Source organism: Taudactylus pleione, unplaced genomic scaffold, assembly GCF_031769625.1.
Source record: "Taudactylus pleione unplaced genomic scaffold, aTauple2 ptg000322l, whole genome shotgun sequence".
NCBI classification, from domain to species: Eukaryota; Metazoa; Chordata; class Amphibia; order Anura; family Myobatrachidae; genus Taudactylus; species Taudactylus pleione.
The window spans coordinates 2,376,556-2,403,032 of NW_028284723.1; the positions used below are offsets into that span (position 1 = coordinate 2,376,556).

Below are 26,477 nucleotides of genomic sequence, written 5' to 3' on the forward strand. Positions count from 1 at the left end.
ATCTGGCAGGACAGCAAACCTTTAATAATATGGATTATGGTAATGATGTTTATCATGTAGTTACTTCCTTAGATATTTGGGTATTGTGGAATGTATAAATGTTAGCATACATGAGGATAAATGGGACTGTAGATGTTATCTGACCCACATAGATCGTACATGGAACATTTCAGTCCAACACAGAGTTTATATTAATTTTTATCTGAACCAGGTTTGCACCAGGCTGGAATACAGTATTACTATTGAGACTGTGTATTACTTGAACAGATATAGTTAATATACTGTGAAGGATGGTCCCACATGGAAATACTAGCTGGACCAAGTGTACGCCCAGCTGGATTGAAGGGGAAGTGCAATAGAACTCCCAGTTATTAGTTCCTGATTTGAATACTAATTTATCCATGCTATTGATCTTTAATAAAATAGTTATGAATACATCATCTTAATTTGTCATTATATATCCCCAGGAACAACATCTCCATAACACATCCACATCCCACAACATATCTAACAGACACACAGGGGAGCTCTGGATGTTTTGAATACATGCATTAACTTTGAGGCCTGGACTCTTTATAAAAGCAGCTCCCTACAAACTAGAGTAGAAGTTAACTACTGTATAAGCACCATATAAGTGGACCCTATTGAATCCTGATGATGTTTTAAGATTTCTTTAATAACCCATGACTTGTTTTTTAGTTTCTAAGTTTAGTTTAGGGAGAGAGAGAGAGCAAGATAGATAGATAAATAGATAGTTAGAAATAGCAATGGCAATGTGGTTGGTGCCATTGCCCAGGGTGTGATACCATGGGGGTGGCATGGCCTCTGCTGCAGTCCAGATTACCACTGCCCACCTGTTGCAGGAGAGTCTGCTGCAATAGATAATGTGCTTGGGGCATGCCCAACTAACCCCTGATGCTTCCCTCTGTCCTGCTTCCGGTGCAACATATAGTTCTGAGTGGGGAATGAGATATCTAATTTCCACATTGTCACTTGACTGGAGCCAGAAAGAGGAGTTGAGTACTTTCTTAATCTTAACAAGCTCTCCTAATAAGTCACAATGTTAGCTCACTGGGTGCACTATGGCTGGAGCAGTGAGACTAGCAGCCAGTGTTACTTACTTATACTGTACATGCTCCAGAGTCCACAAGGTATTGCTGCCACTGTCATATTCAGTCATTTAATAGGATTCTGGAAAGGCTGCCTAATTGCTGTCTGATTTACAGTGTTCAACCCTATGGAAGAGGAGCAATCTAGACTGCATAGCACTAAGCTGTTGGGGAGGGGTGATGCTAAGTTTCAAATGGGCTTTATAACTGCTTATATTTTCTGTTATTTCTTCATGCACTGTAATACTCTCCTGGGATTTCTGAGCAGGGGTTGAGGTAAATTACTACAATGCTTTCCTATCAACACAACATTATCTACTCCTCCCTCTCCCTGTCCATACAAAAATGGAATATCTGCCTCTCCTTCTCTGGCTGTAAATCTCCATCCTTGAATCCATCAGAATTTACCTCTCCACATGTTCCATAAATGCCCTTCAGACTTCCTCTGTGTCCCTCATATGCCAACAGACTCTCCATATGCCCCTTATGTGCCATCTGTACCTTCAATATGCCCCTTATGTGCCATTAGTCCCCTCCACATTCCACTTTATAAGCAGCTTCCCTTAAATAATATCCCTTGGCTTGTAATACTGTTCTAGTGTCAGTGACAGTCTGAGCTTTGGCCTTAATTGTAAGATTTTTCTCTTCTTCCACATATAAAGAATTTATTCTTCCATTCAGTACCATATTTAAGTTCCCATTGGAAGGAGAAAACACACACCACTTGATCTATCTCAACATGTAGTGAAAAGACCCCTCATTTATGTGTCAGCTCATCAGGAAGAGAAGGACGGTAAATAAGATCCATATAGATCATTTATTTTTCCATAAATTATAATAAACTGTTGGTAAAACTATATTATTTACTAGCCAGGAGATATGGGGCAGGGGTGGGGCTAAGTCAATGTTCTCTTTTCAATAATCTTCTTATATTGTATGTCTAGTTATGGAGATAGAAAGACAGACAAACAAAGAACACTAGTTCATTAAGAATATTCTATATAAAAAAATTAAAAATTTTGTTTTGACTACAGACTATTTATATGACAAAAGACTGTGAATGATATCAGATAGTTGCAGCACTTCTAAAAATAAAACCCTGCATTTAGGGCCTGATTCAGACCCGCTCGCGAGCGCACAGCGTTCGCAAGCGGGTCGATGTTCCCCAACTACGCATGCACGAGCCCCAGTTAGCGACATCAGCTCCGTCGCTCTGGGGCTCACTACAAGATGGGGTGGCTGTTGATGTTGATTGACAGCTCGCCCTGTTTTGCAGGCGGGGAGGAGGGGTGGCTGCATAAATGCAGGCGTTCCCTTAGGAACACCTGCCGTTTGTGGGTGGCCCTACTGACATCACTCTATTAGAGCAGTAAGTCCACTCAGGCTTGCGGGAGCCAAGACCCTCACGCAGGGACTTGACGCAAGCCCGATGGTAGCGATAATAGCGACCATCACCAGGCCGCTCGCACTAGCTGTGGGTGGTCACCCACAGCTTTGCGAATGGCCTGGAGGCCAAAACCAAAAAAAAAGCAAAAATGCCCTGATTCAGAACGAGCGCTCGCAAATAGCGAGCGCCTCTGAATCAGGCCCTTAGGATACCTCTTAAATGATACAATATGTAAATTGTTATCTATATGAACCTTTGATAAGTAACATAAATACTATTACACACCTCTTACATGACATGCAGAGCATATAAATTCCCTATCATCAGACAAGAATTCCAATTTCTAGCAATGTCACTTACCTGTCAATGCTGATGGCACAGAGATTAAGTATACTTGCTGTACACATCATAACATCAAGGGTGACAAAGATATCACAGTGGATCCGACTAAATCTCCACTCGCCAACCACCTAAGAAGTAGAACAGAAAATCAATAGTGTAGATGTGTATCTGAAGAAAGAGAATTAACTTGGCGAAAGGCTGGATACAAGAAAAATTGTAAGAGTCTTATACAATATATTCATACCAGCAACAGATGTGTGTTATGATAGCAAAGGATATAGCTTGATATAAATTGACTTTTTATTATGTGACATAAAAAATGATTTGCTGTGTGAAGTGGGGTGACAGCGATGAGGAGTGTTTTGATAAAATGTTGGACATAGACAAATCAGATTGAATTTGCCCAGTGGAAACTGGAAGACTTTAGTTTGCTAAACCACATATCTATTTGAAGGAACTGATTAAATAAATTTTTACTCAAGACCTTTTAATATTATTTTGTTATGTAATTCTGAAAAATTGCAGAGGATGGCAGAGACAAGAAAATAATGCTGCATAGCCATACTAAAAAATGTAATGGGGTGGTGATGGCAGTCCATTTACAAGGTTCCCGTCGAGAGTGTTAACACATGTCAAATAAAGTGCTTTCAGTTCTAGAACTAACAGGGATATATTTACTAAAGTGAGAATTTTTAGAAGTGGAGATGTTGCCTATAGCAACCAATCAGATTCTAGCTATTATCTTCTAGAAGGTGCTAGTTAAATGTTAAGGAGAATCTGATTGGTTGCTATTGGCAACATCTCAACTTCTAAAAACTCTCACTTATAATATAACCCTCTGTTTGATTCTCAGGACCTGATTCAGACCCGGATGCTATGAAGCATTCGCTCGTAGCTGGCCGATGATCGCATTCTACGCATGTGTATGCATTGCAGTGCGCGTGCACGAACCAGAGCTAGAGATTGGGAAGCAATCGCTCATTGCGCATAGACTGCCCAGCAGAGTGAGTGACAGGAGAAGCCATCTGTGGGTGATGACAGGGACTGGTCACTATAAATGGGGGAGTAAAGATGTGAACGCAGGCATGTCTGAGCATCTCAACACCGTTTCAGAGGTGTGCATAATTAACAGGCAGCGTCATTGTACACGTCACCTGGTTGTATTTCACACTCAATTTGCTCGCAGTGCTTGAGGTAGGGTATAGTCAACCTCAAGAGCTGTGTTCACTTTCGATAGTGCCCAATGTACCAATGGTTATATACACTTCCTGGAGATGACATCCGCAAGTGGGCATCTTGAGACAGGCTAGTGGGCATCTACATGCACAAAGTGATTGCATGCCAAGACATAGTGGGCGTGCTTATGCCTTGTCATGCGATCGCCTGCTGTGCCATCACTTAGCTTAATTTGCATATGCTGGGTGCGAAAGAATGCATCTAGCGACCAGTTCTGAATCAGGCCCTCAATTCCCTTCATTACCGCACCCCTTACAACAATGTTGGTCCACCACTGTGTAGAGGAATATACTGTATTATTCATGACTCACTAGTTCTGTTGTTGCATAGTAGTTCTAACAGTCTTATGTGTTAATCTCCACTGTCATGACCACCTTTAATGTTTTGGGAAGAACATTATTTAATTTCTTTGGCAGAAACTTAATTCATAAGCAAGAAGTAATCACTAAAATAGTGGACTAGACTCAAACTGAGCCATAACCTTTGGAGATGTTTTTAAAGCATTGCAAAAGAAAACTATTTATTTGTATCTCAATTAGACAATTACTACTGTGTAAAATTAAACATGTGGCACCATTGCTAATATGATCTGGGAAAAACAATATGAATGTCCTGATTCTAATTACCAATAGTAATCAAAAAATACACATGTTGAATTATTTCACAAACTTCAATGCGTCTAGGTACTTATGAAAAATACACTTTTTTTTCATTTTCCAAGCTTAGTGGAAAAGTAATTTATAATGCAATTGTGGAAGGGTTTTAATTTGTATTTATTTTTTGTCTTTGATTTTTTGCAGTTAGCGCATTAATGTTATCACACCAGGTAACCATTCATGTGCTTCTGATAAATAGAAAAAATGTACATCTAAGCTTAAGGGAGACATCAATATTGGCCATCTATAGTTAGTACATATCCACAGTAGTTTATATATATATATATATATATATATATATATATATATATACCCATACTACACAAAATGAACCTTTATCCTGCATCTATAGGTACAAGACAGCTGCTCCTCTCTGTGAGACCCCTATTAGCGAGGAATAACATTCCGAAGCAAACCACTAGAGGGAGCATATACAACAAACTAAAACTGGTATTCTCTGTCTCCTAGCTGATTATCTGATGGTTTTCTGGTGCCTGACAAGGATTAAATTGTTCTTGGGGCCATCTAGTTTCTGGAAGTTACAAACCTCCCCCAACAAACAAGAATACCATTGGTGCTATACTTTAAATTTAGTACTAATACCATAGGGCTGTAAACCCAATACAACAATTTGAAATATCTTTTTTTTTTTAATTTGTCTAAAACACACTTTTTATAATACAAAATACATATAGTTAGTTGCTTATATTCCACACTCAAGGTACTGTATAAGATATTTCAATCCTTTTTCTATGATTCAGAGTTTGATTGTGTATCCTTATAGTAGATCTCAGAGTGTTCCTTCTCCTTATGAGACTTACAGAGGTATTCAATATGGGAGCGAAAAGTCTGTGCTAGACTATTAGCTCCACATCGGAGATTTTCCTGGGATAAAGTATCGGGCTCGCGCCCGCTTTATCCCCGTATTCAATTTAAATGCTACGAACAGGGGACCCGGCGAACTAGGATCGGCGAAAAAAAATTAAATTTACCTCGAATAAATTGTAGGACCCCCCTAAAGCTGTAAAAACATGGGGGATCACTATGGGTACCCCCGTTTTAGCCTGCAAATGAAAGTCGGGGTTTTAAATAGCGGCTGCAGGTGTTTATTTCCCGACATTGAAGAAGTGATGCAGAAGAGCACAGGTTTTTTTTTTCATTTTTTTAAGTGGTCCTATCAAATTTGGGGTACATGAAAATGGGTGCTAGCATATTTTTAAGTCCCTAAAGTCTTTATTTAAAAATTATGCAAATATGCACTTGCCGCTAATAACCTATTCTAGAAAACACCTGCCGCATATTTGCAGAATAGCCCTGAACCTATTTCCCTATTTTTAAATACTTTTTTCCCATTTTTTTTTTCACCCCAAATTTGAAATAATTTTTTTGGGGTGTCCCTATTTTTTTTTTAAAAACTTTTTTTGACACAGTTTATTTTAAAATGACATTACCAGGGATGCAGGCTATTTTTTTTAAGCCTGCACTCCCTAAACCCCAATTTTGCACTTTTTTTCGCCACCTATTCAGTGGTGAAAAGTTATCCCCGTTTTTTTTTCAAAGACTTTTCGAACATGCGAAAAGTCTTTGAAATTGAATACGGGGATAATTTAAATCGGCGAAAATGACAGCGATTACGACCTTTTCGCTCCAAATTGAATACCCCTATTAGTCATGGGTTGTCTTTATATATGTTTGTTTGCAACTTGAGCCCATCCAATGTAATGCTGGAGAAAAGGATCTTACACCTGGTAACTTTACCATTTGCCACTGATCCAAGCTGTGACTCTGTTAGCTCTAGGTCTTTTGTCAGGATTTTAATTACCAATAGTAAACAAAAATACACATGTTTATTTATTTTGCAAACTAGAAGTGGTCTTCATGGAAGAATTGCAGCCAAAAGCCATGCCTTCGACGTGGAAACAAGGCCAAGCGTCTCAACTATGAACAAAATCATAGGAACTGAGGTGCACAAAATGGCAGCAGGTGCTCTGGACTGATCATTAAAAATTTAAATATTTGGCTGTTACAGAAAACAGTTTGTTCAACGAAGGGCTGGAGAGCGATACAATAATGAATGTCTGCAGGCAACAGTGAAGCATGGTGGAGGTTCCTTGCAAGTTTGGGGCTGCATTTCAGTAAATGGAGTTGGGGATTTGGTCATAATCAACGGTGTTCTCAATGCTGAGAAATACAGGTAGGTACTTATCCATCATGCAATACCATCAAGGAGGCATTTGATTGGCTCTAAATGTATTCTGCAGCAAAACAATGACCTCAAACATACAGCCAATGTCATTATGAAGTATCTTCAGTATAAAGAAGAACAAGGAATTCTGGCAGTGATGATATGACCCCACAGAGCCCTCATCATCGAGTCTGTCTGGGATTACATGAAGAGACAGAAGGATTTGAGCATGCCTACACCCACAGAAGATCTGTGGTTAGTTCTCCAAGATGTTTGGAACAAACTCCCTGATGAGTTCCTTCAAAAACTGTTTGCAAGTGTACCCAGAAGAATTGATGCTGTATTGAAGGCAAAGGGTGTTCACACCAAATTTTGATTTGATTTAGATTTCTCTTCTGTTCATTCACTTTGCATTTTATTAATTGATAAAAATAAACTATTAACACTGTTTTTAAGAGCGTTCTTACTTTGCAGCATTTTTTACGCACCTGCATAAAACTTTTGCAAAGTACTGTGTATATATATATATATATATATATATATACACACACAATGGGCTTTGTAGCTGCATTTGCATATATTCTCAGGCCTTGTCTTTTTTACTTTACTCATTTTAACTTTTCCAGTTACTTTTCCAGTTATTTTCTATTATATACTGTATGGAATATACTGAATTTTTTTTATTACATCTCTCTTTGTCATATAACAGTGATATTTCCCATAGGACTGAGATGAGGCCGAAGATGTATTAAAAGTGGAGCATTGAAAGCAAAAGACGGGACCTTTTCCATAAGGGAATACAGCTTTTCTGACCCCTGATCATCTAGTGAAACCCTAATAAATGCATACACTAATTGCTCTGAAGCTCTTTGAAATTTCTAATACTTCAAAACAATATCTTTGGAATATGTGCACAAATCAATATGCAGGAATGTGCTTAGCCATTAGTAAGCAAGAAACACCCAAGTCTGCTCTGCTATTTGTAGTTCTCACAATCTTGATATGATAATTTAACTGCTTTCCATAAAAGTAAACACATTTGTGCAAAAATAAAAAGCTTTATCCTGTAAGCCTGCATTAAGTAATTACAATAATTGAGTGCTTAAACATGTAACATACTTTATTTAATTACATTGGTGCTGACATAAATAAAATCACATGTATTGTAGTATATCATTAGGAGCTCAAGGTCACAGGAATATTATTTAGAAGTATATTGAAGTTCCTGTTTAATCAGAAGACAGCAACACATTTTTCATAAATGTCAGCTAAATGAAGAACTAGTTACCAGTAGCATACAGTCATTCCATTCATGGCTCTAGGGAACAAGAGAACAAGGAGAAAATAAATCCTACTCTCCTGTAATGTCTGAGAGATTCTCTGATTATTGGGAGACCTCCCAGACTCTTGGGGGAGCAAGAAACCTTACCTAATGTCTACTCACTGACATGCAAAACTCATAATAATACAAAATAGGTTCTCGGGTCCTTCACAATTCAGTGCAGGCTAAGGGACTCATTTATATCCCTTTCACATATAAATGCCGGGTCACACCTGGGATTTTGTTAACAGGCCCATCCTGTGTGCGACCCTGCTGAGACGCCTTTCAGACTGACTTCACCGTCATCATGTGCTGAACCGATACTTGAAGATGATCTCATCTCCCAAGTGCCTGCTCTTCCTATGCAGTGAATGGGATCCCAGTCGGATAGACCTGGATTACCCATTTACTCTACATCACGAGATAGGTTGAACTCGTGTTCAACCCTTCTCGTGACCAGGGTTAAAATCCTGGGTCACTCGACATGGCCTATTTCAACTTGGTCCTTTCATACTGCCCAGTAACCCGGGTTGCTGCGCGTTCATATGCAATAACCTGGGTTATTGGACCAAGTGTGAAAGTGGTATTAGAGTTAAAAATAAGTGGGAGATTTAATAAAACTTTGAGAAAGATACAATTGTGAGAGATAAAGCACCAACCAATCAGCTACTAACTGTTACTTTACAGTCTGTGTTTGTAAAATGACAGTTAGGAGCAGATTGGTTGGTACTTAGGAGCCCTGTCATCATTACATATTTATCAATAGTGATAATTATGTTTTAAACTCGCTGCGAGTTTAAAAGATGTTTTGGAGACATTCATCATGCTTCCCTAACAAAAGTATAACTTATGAAAAGCTGCTCTTTTTACAGAGTCAGCTTTTCAGAAAAGTGATACTTTTCCTATTTATCTGTGCTGTCTCCGCTCCCACTCCCCATGTCTCCCCTCTCCCAGTCCACGGCCTCTGTCTCCATTATCTCCCCTGGTGTCTCCTCTCTCTGAGCTCCCCTGACCGCAGCCTGTCCTTGATTTCTCTGCTCTCCTTGCCCCTGCCCACACTTGCTGCCCGCATCTCCCCTCTCACTGGCTGCCTCTTCTCTCCATGTCTCCCCCTCACTGCCTCAACCTCCTATTTATGTCTCCGTAGTGCCTGGACCACCACCGCATGTCTCCTCCTCACTGTACCAAGTGTGTCCTCCAGTATCTCAGTGCCACCCTCCCACACTGGTGTCCGACCCGCCCCCCCTTGTGGATGTATGGCCTGCCCCCCTCCCGCCCACGAGTGTCTGTCCCACCACCCACGGGTGACTAATCAACGAGGGTCCGATCCGAGACCGCCCATACTCCAGACCACCCCCACCGATGCATTCTCTCCCCAGGCTCCCTCTTACCTATCTCCATGTCTTCTGTCATCAGTGAGTCCAGCAGAAGCAGTGTGGCCACATGTCTGCAGGGCCCCCTCTCTGTTTCGGGGCTCGGCAGTGCAGACACAAGAGGGAGGTTCTTAATAGATCCCTGTGTTGTGGCTGGCATATAAATATTTACAGGCTGCTGTGTAAACAGCAGCCTGTGATGATTATCGGGGGCTGAACGCCATCTCAGGATGTGAAAATGTTAATTTTCACATGCTTTTGTGAAAAATAATTGATGATGAATAGGCCCCTTTATCTTTCATAACTTCATCACTCTCCAAGCGTTATTAAATCTCCCCCTATATCCAAGTAGTATGTGGAATTTTTTTAAACCTGGCACCACTATATATTAAAGCAGGAGGAGAAATACTTAACATGTGTGACCAGATTTACATTTACAAGGGGAGCATGGCCAAACTCACCTCTAAATCATGGTCTTAAACTAATGTTGCTCAGTATTTGTGTGCTACATGCCAAAACGAACAGTATTTTCCTTGCATGAAAAAAATGCATTTGCACCTCTTGAACAAAACATTAATTTCTCTTAAATGAGGGTAATATTATTGCAAACTCAGCATACTATTTTAATATTATTTTTATGAAAAGTAGGTCAATATTAATAAATTACTTAAAACAATTTAAATCAAAAGCTGCATTTGGCTTGAATGATGAAAAGCAAACATAAACGTAATAACAGTGTTACAGTATACAGTATATATAAATCTCAGAGGTAATCCAAAAACAAATTAAGAAAAACAAATATTTTCAACAATGCAATTAGATAATTAGCATTTGCAAATGCAGTACAAATATGCATCAAGGTTTTTCATATTTATTAGCTTTAACTTATTAATACCTATCACTGTCTGTGATTGCTGAGGAAGGTGTTGGAGAGAGTGCTCAGTGCTGTCTCTGCTCTCTGTTGAAGCTACAAGACATTAGGACCTGGAGGAACAGAGACACTAGTTTAGCATGCACTAAAAAGGGGTTCTCTACTCCAATCCTCATGTACCACCCACAGGTCCTTTTATTTGTGGAATTTTTTAATCACTGATAGGTGAGATCATCTTTAGAAATTTTGGTCGAGCAGCTGGATCCAACAATAGACTATCAACCATCACTAGTGGTTTACAGAGACAGGAAACATCATGGTGAATTTACTACCCAAGGAGCAGTTGGTGGGATGGATTTTCTTAATTTGTTGAAAGCCGGCCTCTACAATAGTCTGCTGCATCTTTCATTCAGAAGATTTTGTCCACTGATATCATTACCAGTGGCGTCACTAGATGTTGCAAGGGGTGTGGGCAGCTCTGCTAATTTGGTGTCACCCCTCAGTTAGTGTCACAGGACAGTGCTGCAGTGGTGATGGGTGTATGCTTCATCTACTGTGCTGGGGGCTGCCCAGCAGTTCCCAGAGCACTGGGAAATCCCCCAAGTCCCTAGCATGATGATAATGGGGGAAAGACATGCAATTATTCCACCAAAATGTCCCACATCAGGGGGCATGGCCTTGAGGGCATTTCATGGGGTACATCTTTGGTGTGCACAAAGAGTGCCTACATGTCATATGGGTGTCACCACAGATGATGACGCCATGATGACGCCATTATAGGACACATTACATCCCTTGGTACAACACAAGTGTAAACAATAACAGAATGATAGAGTGGTGTATCCATAATGGGTGCAGGGTAGGTGATTCACATGGGCCTATATCGTACATCCTGCACCCATACATTATATTCACCTCTCTGCAGTCTGGCATTGGTGCTGCAGAAATCACCAGGAAAATGGTGTGGCCTCCATTTTTCCAAAGACCTGTATATGCGCAGTAGACTCTGGGCCTGATTCAGAGCCGCTCGTAAGCGGCCGCTCGTTCGTTCCGAGCGATGTTTGCACAACTGCGCATGCGCGAACCAGTCAGTGCGGCCGAAAATCGTTTGTTATCAAAATAGCGAATGCCTGCTATTTTGAGTGACAGGAGGAGGCGTATGTGGGTGGTAACAGGGGAAGGTGCTTGAAAACGGGGAGTGGAGATCAGAACGCAGGCGTGCTTAAAGGTCAAAACTGGCATTTTATGGGTGTGCAGCGTCATTGACCACGTCACTGGGTTATTTTATAGTCAGAACTGCTCGCAAGATTGCGGTAGGAAAAACCAACCACAAGAATAGCGAGCAGTTCATACGCTGGTCGATGTACTCGATTAATCTAATAAATAGCGGACATGACGTAGGATGCGAACGGCCAGGGGGCGTAGTTTTCAAAAAAACGACCGCAAGTTTTGTTCGCTCGTTCAGACCTAGAGGCGTGAACAGACCGCAAAGAGCGAACGGTTCATTTGAATAGCCACCCCTTTTTTCTGAACGAGCGAGCGCAAATAGCGTCCGGCTCTGAATCAGGCCCTCTATTCACAACTGCACAATGAGAGAGGGAGGTGCCCACACCAAGACTGGGTATCCTCATTTCCTAAACTGTACCTGGACAAAAATGAATGACCTAAAAATAAGGTACAATACAATATTCAAAAAGTAATAACATATTTTTGTCCACCAGGAGTGTATCTATATATTTGTAAGCCACATATCAAAAGGTTGAAAGTCCTCTCTTGTACAGATGTGTACGCATACATTGTGGCTTCAGTCATACAAAAGAGCCCCTCTTGGGGTGCTAGGTCCAGGACAACTGAGCTGCACCAAGCATCTTTATGAGCTGAGCATCTTTCTCACTCAAAATGTGAGTCTTATTCACATAAATAAAATAACTGAAATGATAAAACTACTTTGCTAGATTACACTGATCAATTTGATGTTCAATATTTCTATGTCTATGTGTGAATGAGTCTGAATTTGTATATGAAGTGCTCTGATGCAGTGGCAACAACATGTTTCACACACCAAATTCAACTGTGTTTATATAGTTATACATGTTTAAAACTAATTCCTGTGCGGTTAAATTTATGCCAGACTCTCTATGGCGTAAAGATGCTAGGTGTATGAGGATGCATCTGTACACATGAAGCAGACAATTTCTCACAACATCATTATCACTTAACCCCAGAAATTCCCAAACCCAGTCCTCAAGGCACCCTATCAGTCCAGGTTTTAAGGATATTCATGCTTGACAACAGCTGACTTAATTAGTACCTCAGTCAATTTGATTTAACCATCTGTGTTTAACCATGGACAGCTGTAAAACTTGAACTGTTGGAGTGCCTTAAAGACCACATTTGTGAACCTCTGATTTAACCAATAGAAAACTGAGTAGACTGTTAAGCAATAATTAACTAGAGATGTGTGCCGACCTTCATGTTTTGGTTTTGGATCTGAATCTGGTTTTGGATTTTTTTCCTTGGTGTTTTTGTTTTTCGGTTTTGGTTTCGGATCTGTATTTTTTTTCCCAAAAAATTATATAGACAGCTAAAACCACATAATTTGGTCCTGTTTTGTTCCTACAGTTATATTAACCATAATAACAATAATTTTCAGGCATTTCTAGGCATTTTTAACCAGCTCACAATATTGATTTCACTATATTTCATTAATATAGGCCATAGGCTGCAGCGAGCTGGCTGGCTAAAGTAAGCAACAGAGCAGCAGCACAAATGCACGTCAGCTTAAAAAAAATATAGGACATCCATGAAACATTGTCACACAGCAGTGGCAGACTGGATGGCAGTTTAATAAACTATAATAATATCAGTCGGCAATGCCCCAAATTGTGCCAAATGTAAAGTAAAGAGGTGCAAGATGGAATTGTCCCTCCCACCCACTCTAATGTGGGATATTAAAAAGGACATGCACAGTATAACAAACCAAACACTTTAGCCACTAGGACTGACACTTTCGTGGCTGAACTCCTTGGTTTGTTTGGGACCCACAAAACATTTTTTTGGAAGGATTACCTTCAATTATTAAGGAGGAGGCTGATGATGAGGGTGTTGGTGGTGGAGATTGCATGTGCTGGTCCAAACTGCTGGTAGCTGATACAGGACTGCTTGTTATTAATTTACAAATTATAATTTTGTTAAACAAATTGCATGAACTCGCTGCAAATGACGTAACAGGGAGGAGGTGCCTAGATGGTTAACGTCCTTTCCTCTGCTAAATTTGGCTTTACAAATGGTACAGATGTCTTCATAACTGTTGTCAGAATTTAGATTAAAATAATTCCACACCCAAGACGTGGCTTTTCTGGCTTTCTTTTTATCATTAGCAAGAACTGCTGCCACTGGTGGCTGATTTACGCAAACCACATCCTCATCATCAACATCCACATTAGTGTCAGATAGGAAACAAATTTCCCCCTCATCTTCATCCACACTATCATCCTCATTTTTTATTATTTCACCATCTAATACTAGCACAGCCATCATGGCATCAGTGATCTGCTGTGAAACTGAGTGACAGCTGTTATACTTCTTCTATCAAAGGACTGTTTAATAGTCAATTGTTTTTTAATTACTATTAGTAATAGTCTTCTTGGTCCCTTTCTGGGATGAAGATCCACCCCCAGCAGCAGCAACAGGCATTGCACTCAAGGATCCTTCTGAGGAATCATGGATAAGAGAGGAGTCAGTCATGCTTATGAAATTGGATGCAGGACTACTTCCAATCACGAATGAGGATGTTGATGATGATGCAGGTGTTGGTGGTGGAGGTTGCAGGTGCTTGGATCCAGATAGAAGGGAACAGCTAGGTGACACTGGACTGATTGTTGTTCGACTTTTTGACCCCAAAGTTTTAGAATTTGAAATACCCTTTCCAATTTGATGAATGCGCTGCAAGTGATGTAACAGGGAGGAGGTTCCAAGATGGTTAAGGTCCTTACCTCTACTCACTGTTACTTGGCAATTGGTTACAAATGGATTGGCAATGGTTGTCCAGATTTGGGTGGAAATAACTCCACACATGAGAATTGGATTTTTGGGTCCTTTGCCCAGGCATGCCAACAATGGGATTTTTCCCACCATGGACAACAACGGTTGCCTAATTTACAGTTTTTACACAAACATTCCCACCATCAACATCCTGATCATCATCAACATCCTCATCATCCATGGTGTTATCACCAACTACATAAATATCCTCCTCATCCTCCTCGTGCAATTCCACAGAAGCATCCTCGATTTTTATGTCAGAAGGCACACAAATGGTGGAGGATCATCTTCAAGTACAGTACTAGAAAGGTAAGGCTCACACATGGCAACCGTGGACACATTTGGACTCTCCTCTGGTATATCTGATTTTTCCAAGCACACAATTGGTTCCAGTGTCTTACTTATCTTAAAAATTTTAATTTTTTTTGTACCTCTCCTACAGAGGGGCTTAAATTATCACTAGAACCACCATTCATAAATAAACTAGGCCAAGGCCTTATCCTTTCCTTGCCACTTCATGTAGTGAATGGCATATTGCCATTTTTTTGTTTCTCTAAAGCTGACTTAGCGTTACATTTTTTTTGCTTTAACAGCATAAAAGTTGATTTTTTTAGCCTGACTTTTTGGCCTGAATTAAGCCCTGGTACATTGGCCTTTATAGATGACAATGACAGCCTTGCATCTTTATCATGACTGCTGCCGGCAGCTACAAGACTGGTATGTGGATCCTGGTCTCCGGTCATGTGACGTTCCTCCATACTCACTACGCACACAACCACACACAAAAAAATATGTTGGTTTATTTTTATTATTTTGGGAGGCAGCCCCTCGACAGACAGAAGCACAGCACCCCTGTGTAGCTATGCCAATGACAGTGACAGCCGGGTGTGGCTGACACGCACACAAAAAAAAAATCGATTATTTATTATTTTGGGCAGCAACCCCTCAACAGACAGGAGCAGCTACGCCGATGACAGTGACAACCAGGTGTGGCTGACATGCACAAAAAAAAATGTTTATTTATTATTTCCGGTCCTAGTCAAATCCTTAGTATTCTAGGTAAAATTAATGGGAAGACTTGATTGACCATACTTCAAGTTCCATACTGTGAAGTTACATATTCATTTACCATGCATATTACACAAATCAATTAATAACAGCAATTAATAGGCATCACAGCCATTTCTTGTGTTGTTCTGCAGTGCAAGATCTATTTGAAGTGCATGAAAGAGTGGGAACATCATCCTGTGCCACAAAAAGTGTCAAATTAGATAGAAAAAATTGTCTAGGAAGCTGTTAGTGGCCATTGTCAAAGTATAGGAGGCTGTTAAAAGGTGTCGCAGGGTTGAATTTTACAACTTTTCTTAATGAAGGAAGAACAATAGCCAGCATGTGTATTTTAGGAACTAAATGGTTTAGAGTATTTTGGGGTACATTTAAATATTTATATACAAGTAGTAAAATGTGCATCTGCAATTTCTAAATCCCCATTTATATTTAAGCTACTGTATTGTTTTCTTAGCTGTATGTTTAGGGTGAACCACTTGCCCATATTCTGCTGTCTAGCACAGGGTTACAAGTTTTCCTCAATAATTTGGGTGTAAATGGCAGCATCCATCTACCCTTCAATCTTAACAATTTGCCCAAACCCGCTGTAGAGAAACACTCCCACAACATAATATTGCCACCACCATGCTACACAGTAAGTAGGGTGTGATTTGGGTTGTGTGCTGTGTCTGGTTTTTGACAAGTATAACGCTTGAAGTTCAGTTCAAAAAGTGCTATGTTGGTCTCATCTAACTATACAACCCATGGGGAATCAGAACCTTGAAAGTGTTTTTTTTTTTTTACTAAACACAACCAAGAATGAGCATGGCACTTCTTTTTGCCACCCTGACATACAGGCCAGCTTTGTGTAAAGCTTGTAAGATAGTTGTCTCATGCACTAGCTGACCAATCTCAGCCATAAAGACTTGTAAGTTCTTCAAAATGTCCATTGGCCTCTTAGCTATATCATTTAGCAATGTGCTGGAGGGTAACTTTTTTTTCTGTAGTCCAGAGTAAACCCCTCCCTTTACAAGCACCTCTGAAAAACCATTAAGCTGAGATGAGCAGCCACTATTTTATATTGCTGTTCTGAGAGGCATGGATGGGACTAGATATGGGAGGGTGTGCTGGTTCCTATAGTGCTATTTGGAGGTTTCTGTGGTACATCCTAGGTGTGAGTTGGCTCTCAAAACTTAAATATATTTATGTATGTGCTGTTATCATGTGGCACAAATGTATGTGGGTGCTATTATTATGTAGCATTAGGAACGTCAGTATAGAGGAGCCTTGATGTGGCCTGTCGCTTCACTATGTATTTGCATATATATATATGCAAAAAAAACCTCTATTTCTATTATCATGTAGTATTTAAGCCTTTTTGATGTTTTTTTGCAGTGTGCTGGAGGGAAACTTTTTTCTTTTTTTGTGTAGTCCAGAGTAAACCCCTCCCTTTTGAAGCACCTATGAAAATCCATTAAGCTGATACAGTATGTGCAACCACTATTTTGTACAGCTCAATATCCTCCCAGCTCTTTCATCCAGTTTGAAGGGATGGCCTGATCTAGGCAAGGTGTTACTGGTGTATTAAGCTTTATATTTAATAATGCTTTGAACAGAGCTTAGAGGTATAGTAAAAGCCTTTGAAATTGTCTTGTATTCTTCTCCAACCTTATGCCTTTCCACAACGTTATCCCAGAACCCCTTTGAAAGCACCTTTCTTGGTGAATTATTATGATGCACTTCTAGTATTGCAATGCTCAAGGGACAGCCAGTTTTATTCTAATGCCATCAAATCCACTACAATTAAAGTCAAGTGATGGTCAGTTAGCTTGTTTGTGTTGTGGAAGGTCATGTTTATAATGGTTACTTTACGGGGGTTGGGTATGGGATGCCAGTGCTTCGGGATCCTGGTGGTCATAATACCAACACCGACATCCTGACAGGGTTAGAATACCGACAGCTGTTGGTCAGTATCCTACCCCTAACCCTAATCCTCCCTCCTTGCTGCCTAAACCTAACCCTATCCCCTAGTGCCTAAACCTAATATCCCCCCACAGCCTAAACCTAACCATCCCTCTCTAGTGAATAACCCTAACCCTTCCCTTAGTGCTTAACTCCTAACCGTAACCCTCCCGCTAACCCCACAACTTACCATTGATATGCCGGCAGTCGGGAAGCTGGCATTGGGATTCTGACAGATGTTGGGATTCCGGCAGCAGCATTCTGAGTGATGGCATCCTGACAGTCAGGATATTGACTACTTCCCCTCTATGTGTATGGTCACTTTTCAACGCCTGGTATTTTAGTTATTAAATTATATTAATATTTAACATTTTGTGTAAATGTTATGTTCTCTTTCATTTTGAGGGTTATCATGTGTAAATCAAGGGTGTAATGTGACAAAATGGAATGGATTTTGACAGGGTATGATGATTTTCTATAGGCACTATAAAAATCTTTTTATAATTCCCATCAAACAAAATTTCATGTAAGCATTTGAGACTGAAGGTGGTTAAAGACTTTGGAAAGGTGTGTACTCCATTATCATCCCTGTAGTTGACCTCAACACATTCAGTAAAATAATCACCGAAGATAGACTCTAAATTCCACAAATTGCAGAGTTGAGAACATTTTTAAATTGTGGAAGCAAATGTGTAACTCAAAGACAAATCTCCAACCTTTTCTTCAATAAGGCCTTTTCTGCTGCTGAAACCTCACCCATCTATAAAATACTGTATACTCTTTGTAGGTAAAGCAGGAATCTGTCCCATCCAGCACTTACCCATGTTTCAAGAAAACCAACTTTAGTAACAGTTAATGCAGATAAAGCAATTGTGGTCTACAAAACTTATAAATCAGTGTTAGAAATAAGGTTGTTTTAGTATTGTGAGCATTGTGCAATTCAGCTCTTCACTTTACAATTTATAATATTTAAGAACTATATAAAACCTTAATTATATACAGCATTACATTTATTAGCTGTATTTAGCACACGAGGTATGAATTAAGCCTGTAGTCCTGCAGGGGGCACTATATACTTAACATCCAATAAATATAGCCTGTGTATCCCTACAGGGGGTGCTGTAATAAGAAATTTCTGATGGTAAAATATAATATACATCATGACATCTATTAGTTGTATTTAACATACAACTTATGAAGTGATTTTTTTGATCCTATAGGGGGCATCTATTGTAGTTGTGACATATTCAACTTGTACAACTATAAGGCTGAATATAATTTATCCCAATAGGAGGCTCAGCATTTTACTTTAGATACTGGATATATGTTCCCATGTGGCAAGATTATGTTGTTATAAATGCTTTACCCCTACAGATGGCACTATGTCTGATTTACTATAAATTAGCTTGAGCTGCCATTAGATACACAATCCATATAACTGAATTGCAGTTTATATCCAATAGAGGGCACTGTGATACTAAAAGCTGAATGAAGGTATCATTTGAGATTTATTATGCTCAATATTAGAACTATATTTGACTAATGTACTATCATTAGAGGAACACATTATCGTAACAGTATTATTAATCTCTGTATGTAACATACCCATTTAGGCACAATAAAGAGTGCATTATAAATAATAAAGATATAAAATAATAAAGAATATCATATATTTTAATGATTAAAAGCACAACTTAAAGCAGACACAGAGAAAAGTTTGTTGATTAAAAAAATTCATATAATTAACAAAGATTATGATATATGGTTACCTTGTTTAATACATTTTTCTTTAATGAAATATTTCACTAACAAGAAAAAGTGAATTTTAAGAATTTTTAAATATTTATATATTAAAAGTTATAGTTCATTTAATTATATGTGAGCCAACAAAGAGACAATACTTTTCTTCTTCTTTTCTTGAATTGTTTTATTATTGTCAATAATATAGTCTTAGAAAGAAATGGTGCCAACTACGCCTCCAAGTAATTCAGAAACATTCAAACTTAAAGAGACTCAGAACTGGCATTCTACAGTAGATGATATTTTACTTGGGAGCTGCAAATAGATACAGTGGATCCAGAAAGTATTCATAGCGCTTCACTTTTTCCACATTATTATGTTACAGCCTTATTCCATAATGGAATAAATTCATTTTTGTCCTTAAAATTCTACACATAATACTCCATAATGACAACATGTAAAAAGTTTTTTTGAGATTTTTGCAAATTTAATTAAAAAAACAAACTAAGAAATCACATGTACATAAGTATTCACAGCCTTTGCTCAATTCTATGTTGATGCCCCTTTGGCAGCAATTACAGCCTCAAGTCTTTTTGAATATGATGCCACAAGCTTGGCACACCTATATTTGGGAAGTTTCATCCATTCCTCTTTGCAGCACCACTCAAGCGCCATCAGGTTGTATGGCAAGCGTTGGTGCACAGCCATTTTCAGATCTCTCCAGAGATGTTCAGTCGGATTCAAGTCTGGGCTTTGGCTCAGCCACTCAAGGACATTCACAGAGTTGTCCTGAAGCCACTTCTTTGATATCTTGGCTGTGTGCTGTGTGCAGTCGTTGTCCTGCTTAAAGATGATCCGACGCCCCAGTCTGAGGTCAAGAGCACTCTGGAGCAGGTTTTCATACAGGATGTCTCTGTACATTGCTGCATTCATCTTTCCCTCTATCCTGACTAGTCTCCCAGTTCCTGCCATTGAAAAAAATCCACACAGCATGATGCTGCCACCACCATGCTTCACTGTAGGGATGGCATTGGTCTGGTGATGAGTGGTGCCTGGTTTCCTCCAAACATAAATTACCTGGCATTCATGCCAAAGAGTTCAATCTTTGTCTCATCAGACCAGATAATTTTGTTTATCATGGTCTGAGAGTCCTTCAGATGGGCTGCCATGTGCTTTTTACTAAGGAGTGGCTTCCGTCTGGCCACTCTACCATACAGGCCTTAGTGGTGGGTTGCTGCAGAGATAGTTGTCCTTCTGGAAGGTTCTCCTCTGTCCACAGATGAATGCTGTAGCTCTGACAGAGTGACCATCGGGTTCCTTCTCCCACTATCACTCAGTTTAGACGGCCGGCCAACTCTAGGAAGAGTCCTGGTGGTTCCGAACTTCTTCCATTTATGGATGATGGAGACCACTGTGCTTATTGGGACCTTCAAAGCAACAGATATTTTTCTGTACCCTTCCCCAGATTTGTGCCTTGAGACAATCCTGTCTCGGAGGTCTACAGATAATTCATGCTTGGTTTGTGCTCTGACATGCCCTGTCAAGTGTGGGACCTTATATAGACAGATGTATGCCTTTCAAAATAATGTCCAATCAACTGAATTTACCACATATGGACTCCAATTAAGCTGTAGGAACATCTCTAGGATGATCAGTGGAAACAGGATACACCTGAGCTCAATTTTGCGCTTCATGGCAAAGACAGTGAATACTTATGTACATGTGAGTTGTTTTATTTATTAAATTTGGAAAAATCTAAAAAAATACTTTTTACACATTGTCATTATGGGGTATTGTGTGTAGAATTTTGAGGACAAAAATGAATTTATTCCATTTTGGAATAAAGCTGTAACATAACAAAATGTGGAAAAAGTGAAGCGCTGTGAATACTTTCCGGATGCACTGTATTTTTGAAAGTATAAGTTGGTTGTCTAAAATTATCCTCCATAATGTACCTCTATCAAGAAGGTAACATTTTAATAATCAACTCAATTCATGACTTTTTTAATTAGACCAATATATTTGGATGTAATAAGTATTTGTTCAAAAGTATATTTCTCTTGCAAGACTAATATTTTTCCTGACATTAAAAGCGAGAAATGCTCCAGTGGGAAACCATCAGTGTCTGCATTACTCATACATGTACATGAATCACCCGTCACCCACTGCCTCCCCCATCATCCACTACCTCCCCATGTCACTCTGTCTCCCCTTGTCACCTACTCCCTCCCCTGTCTCCCTCTGCCTCCTTTGTCATCTACTTCCTCCCCTTGTCACCCCTTGCCTCACCAGTCACCCACTGCCTCTCCCTGTCACACACCGCATCTCCCTTTCACCCTCCACCTCTCTCTGTTACCCACTGTCTCTCCCTATCACCCACTGCCTCTACATCACCCTCTACCTATTTTTATCACCATGCTACTGTCACCCTTTACCTCTCCCTGTCACCTACTGCATCTCTGTTTCTCTCTACCTCTCCCTGTAAACCTCTACCTCTCCCAATCCCCTATTGCCTCTCCTAGCCACCCACTGACTGTACCAGTCACCCACTGCCTCTCCCTGTGACCCACTGCCTCATACTGTCACTCAATAACTCTCCATGTCACCCACTGCCTCTCCCTGTCACATTTTGCATCTTTATGCCACCGTCTGCCTCCTCCTGCCCCCCAGTCACCCACTACCATTCTCCATGGGTCAGGGTAGGAGGGCCTAAAGCATATTTGGCACCTGTGCCCACTACTCTCAAGTTCCACCTCAGGGTGATAGGTACAGTGACCACCCTAGCCACTACCTCCCAGCCTACTGAACATACCCTACCCTTGGCCTCATCAGATCCTCCCTCATTTAGGGCTGTTTCCATAATTTTCCTGGGCTGGTTTTCCGTCCCAATCTGCCTCTGTGTGTAGCTATGGTTAAATTGTGGAACTGCAGAAAGAGGCTCTATGTTTTTGGAAGGGAGGTGTCAGCTGTGGCAGCTTCTCTTTGAATAGCAGTTAGCCAATTACCGGTCTGTGTCCCAGTGAGTTTGCATCTGAGGTGGATATTGTGGCTGAAGTTCCCATGAGACAAGAAAATGTTTGTATTCACTCAAAAAACCTCAGACTCGGTTTAATGCTAGTTATTCATTGATCTATATATCATCAGCTCACGCTTAAATTATAAGTTGCTCTAATGTCCATAGAGACACCTTGACAGATATTTTAAAAATATAATTAATCTTCAGGACTGTAATTAGCCAATAAACTCTGGCATTGATGAAGTCTGCTATATTAAACTGAGAAATGATTCAGAACAAATATCTGTTCTCTAGAGCTGGAACATAAACAACTAACCTGGGGATTCATTAATTCTGCAGCAGAGCAAATTCCAACTTGCATGTAAATATTAACAGTGTGACAAGGAAGTCTTTAACTTGAAGTGCTTTTTTTCAAAAGCTGTATATTGGGAACCCGATGATTAAATGAATCACATTAAACAAAACTACAAGGAATAAATTATTCAAATGAAAAATAATTCTGAATCAGTGTTAAGTCTCTTAAAGTCATGCACTAAATTCATTCATAGGATAATTGCTAAACAATTTTCACATAAAAGGTCAACAATAAAAATTGATTTAGACATTAAAATATATGTTTTTCAAGATCAGGGGGTATATTTATCAATTATCACAATGTCCGGATGAAAGTTAAGATTCCATATCACGAGTATTGCAGCAATATGGCACTTTTTAAAATCAAATTGGCAATCTGGGTCTCCTCTTGGTTTCCTGGTGAAAACCCTGGTCATTTGTGGAGATTGTTCCCCCTGGCTGGCAGCATAGCACTGCTGGTGAAGAGTTCAGGAAATCCATGCATGCACGTCCAGCAGCTGCACATGCACAGTGAGATATGACTGGGATTGGATTCTGCAAAACCTCTCCGGCCTTGCATGGCCCCATAGAAGGGTATATGGTAATGCCTTCTCAAGATGGCGTTCACAGGTGGTAGAAAGTAAAGCTTTCTGATGCCACATACATGAAACAAACTCAGCAGTCCCCATACAGGCTATGGGAATGTGGTAAACACAAAAAAGAGGGACACCAAGAGAAATCAGTTATTTATATGCAATATCCCTGGAGGAAGGGGAAACTCTGCTTCATAAATATCCCCCCAAATAATCTATTTCCACTTAATTACCAGGAATTTGCAAATGAAGTAGACAAAATGTAGCTAATTGTTCAAAATGTTGGTTAACCAACTTGAAAAGATCTCACCTTCACACAAATCCATTATGGATGCATTAGGAGTAGAAAGTGCATACTAGCCTGCTATACCTTATTCTTGGAAATTAAAGTTGTATTAATCACAAAGCCTTAAAATAGCAGATTTTTGGGATATATCTCTGAAATATGCTATGAAGACAGTAAGATAAAGAATGATTGTTAATATTAGTGTATATTCTATATTTGGCAAAAGTGTAAATCGTAATTACTCTGCCAGTTGTCAGCTTTCAATGTCCTAAGTGTCATTGCCCATGGCATAATTGTGATAGATGAGCATAGTTTAGATGTGAATTTGTGTCAGCCTCATGTAATTACAGTGAAAGCTGCAATATATAGTGTAGCTGGTGATAAAAATGATTCAAATATGGACAGTGATAAATTATGACAGGTGATGTGATTTTCATTGAATGTGAAAGAGGTGCTTTGCATTGTTGATATGTAGGTTTCTGGGTAACAAAAAATGTGTTTTGGAAGTGTAATAAAAAGAAGTACAGTAGGCACTATAATTTATCTGCTTTTTGAGATTTAATGAACAGAATCTAAGGGGTAGGGTGTTAGTTATGTATGTACAGGTTTTATAGTATGGAGTTCAGGATTTTTGTGTGTGGATTACAGTTACCATTATTGGCCACTGGGTCCTGGACCCATTTTCTAATTTCTTCACCCCTCTTTGCAATAATCATTATGCCAACTCCCTCCTTGCACTGACTATATGTTATGCTATGAGCATGTTTTATGGTAAATAAACAATGATTTCTGTCTGGTTGTCTATATATTTACAGTATCTATTATTTATCTATCTATCTATCTATCTATCTATCTATCTATCCATACCAAACTTCACAATGCAGTTAAAATCTGGGAGTCTGTTTATGAAAAAGTAACAATCCTTTTCTATTCATTTTTTTGCATTATGTAGATGGAAAAGTTCTTGTCACTGCATGCAATGTAGAATCCCTCTACACTGATATTAAGTATGACATGGTTTTAGGTCAGTGTTTTTTTTCTTTTAAAAAAGGGTATGACTGTTATTGGTAATTTTCTTGTGGACTTATTGACATATGTACAAAATATGTTTTTATCTTCAATGACACATCTTATCTTCAAATTAGGGGTACAGCAATGGGGGAAGCATATGCCCCCACAAGCACTAACATTTATTTAGAGTGGTGGGTGGAGAGTCTCATTTTCGATTAGATAAATGAAAAATATAACCAACATATACTAATTTGGAGAGGTATATAAATGATCTTCTCATCCTATGTGATGGGCCCAAAGACAAATTTATTGACTTCATTATCATTCTTAATACTAATACCTTAAGCCTAAATTTGACATATGAGATCAGCAATACAGAGATTTTTTTGTCTTGAAGATACAAAAAATGGATGGAGCGAATATTATGATGATTCCTAAAAATAAACACAGTGCAATGAATATTATTTTGCATAGAACAAGTGCCAATTTCCTCTCTGTTTTGAAAGGAACCCCTAAAGGGGAATTTTTATAACTTAAAAGAAATTGCTCTGCAATTTATGATCAGAGCAGAGGAATTAACTGAAAGGCTAATAAATTAGTACAGCAGAAAAGCAATTAAGAAAGGAAGACATGAAGCGAATAAAAGAGAAAGGAACACCCTGATATATCATTGTAAAATCAAATCCAAGAACTCAAACATAATCAAATTCATTTGAGACTTTTGTTCTGAATGGTGAGATATCCATAAAATAATACAGACACATTGGTCGGTGCTTTTATTAAACCCATATCTTTTTAATGTGGTGGCTGTAAGGCCTGTGATTATATGAATCATATCACATAGTTTAAAGAAAAATATAACATACAACATAAGATCTGTGATTTTATTAATTGTAATACTTCAATGCATGTGTATTGCATCACATGTCCGTGTGACAAATACTAAATTGATATGATCACTATACCCCTAAAGCAGAGAGTTATAGAGCATGTGGACTCTATTAGTAATTCAATAACTGTCATCAAGGAAATTCAAGTGGCTTGAGAGCATTTGGCAAAAAGAAATTACATCTAGGTATAAGAGGTTTTAATACTACTCAAGAATTACTAAGAGAATGCCACTGTATTTTTTGCTGGGATGTTTTAATTCAATAGGATTGAATGAACAGATGAATTATGGAGTTTTTCTTTAATTTAATTTAATTAGGTTATACTGTAGTGTCTGCTCTGAGTTTTACATTTATTCACTTTTTAGTGGTTTTGTTTTACTTTCCTTTCACTTTTTCACAGATATTATCAATCCTTTAAACACCATTAGGAATTAAATTATATTTATGCCACATGATTATTAATACAATTTATTGTTTATTTACAATTACACTTCTATTTATATTACATATGTACACTGTTATCAATAACAATTTCACTTACTGTAGGTACATGGATCATTATTAACACTATACATGTGTACAATTATATTTTGTACATATATATTTGTATTTTATTTTTTTTGGACTTTACACCAAATAGTTCAATAATTCATTAATTGATATTAAGAAATTATATTGTTTTAATGAATTATGGTATTTAACACACAACACCAAATCATTTATAAGATTATTAATTCACATGAAATAGATTAGAAGTATATTAGTATATTAATCTTATGGAAACTTCCCTGTTATGATATTATATTTACCAGGTGAGCTTAAGATCCAACAGTAACAGAATCCACCAAAATAAAGGTTAAAAAGGTAAAGTAAACAATAATTGTGTAACTATTTGTAATAGAAAAGCGAAATAAAGTAAAAAAATACCCTGCCATGTGACTTTATTTCTTATTATTTTATAGATATCCAAGTTCTATAAAAGCAAGTTTTATTCATGCAGAGGTCTGCATTAAATAATTAAGAGAAGAGGTAATCGTACTGGGAGAGAGAGGTTCAATTATTAAATAAACCAATT

At 38.8% G+C, this 26,477-nt stretch overlaps 1 protein-coding gene across 2 annotated transcripts in view; it reads right to left on the minus strand.

The window, feature by feature from the left end:
- The window catches only part of DRD2 (dopamine receptor D2), a 429,189-nt gene that overhangs the window by 86,770 nt on the left and 315,942 nt on the right, over positions 1-26,477 (minus strand). For both annotated transcript variants that reach the window (XM_088443014.1, XM_088443013.1), the window contains exon 3: positions 2,857-2,966. In XM_088443014.1, the coding sequence (XP_088299140.1) occupies positions 2,857-2,966 (110 nt within the window). The remainder of the gene's footprint in view (positions 1-2,856; positions 2,967-26,477) is intronic.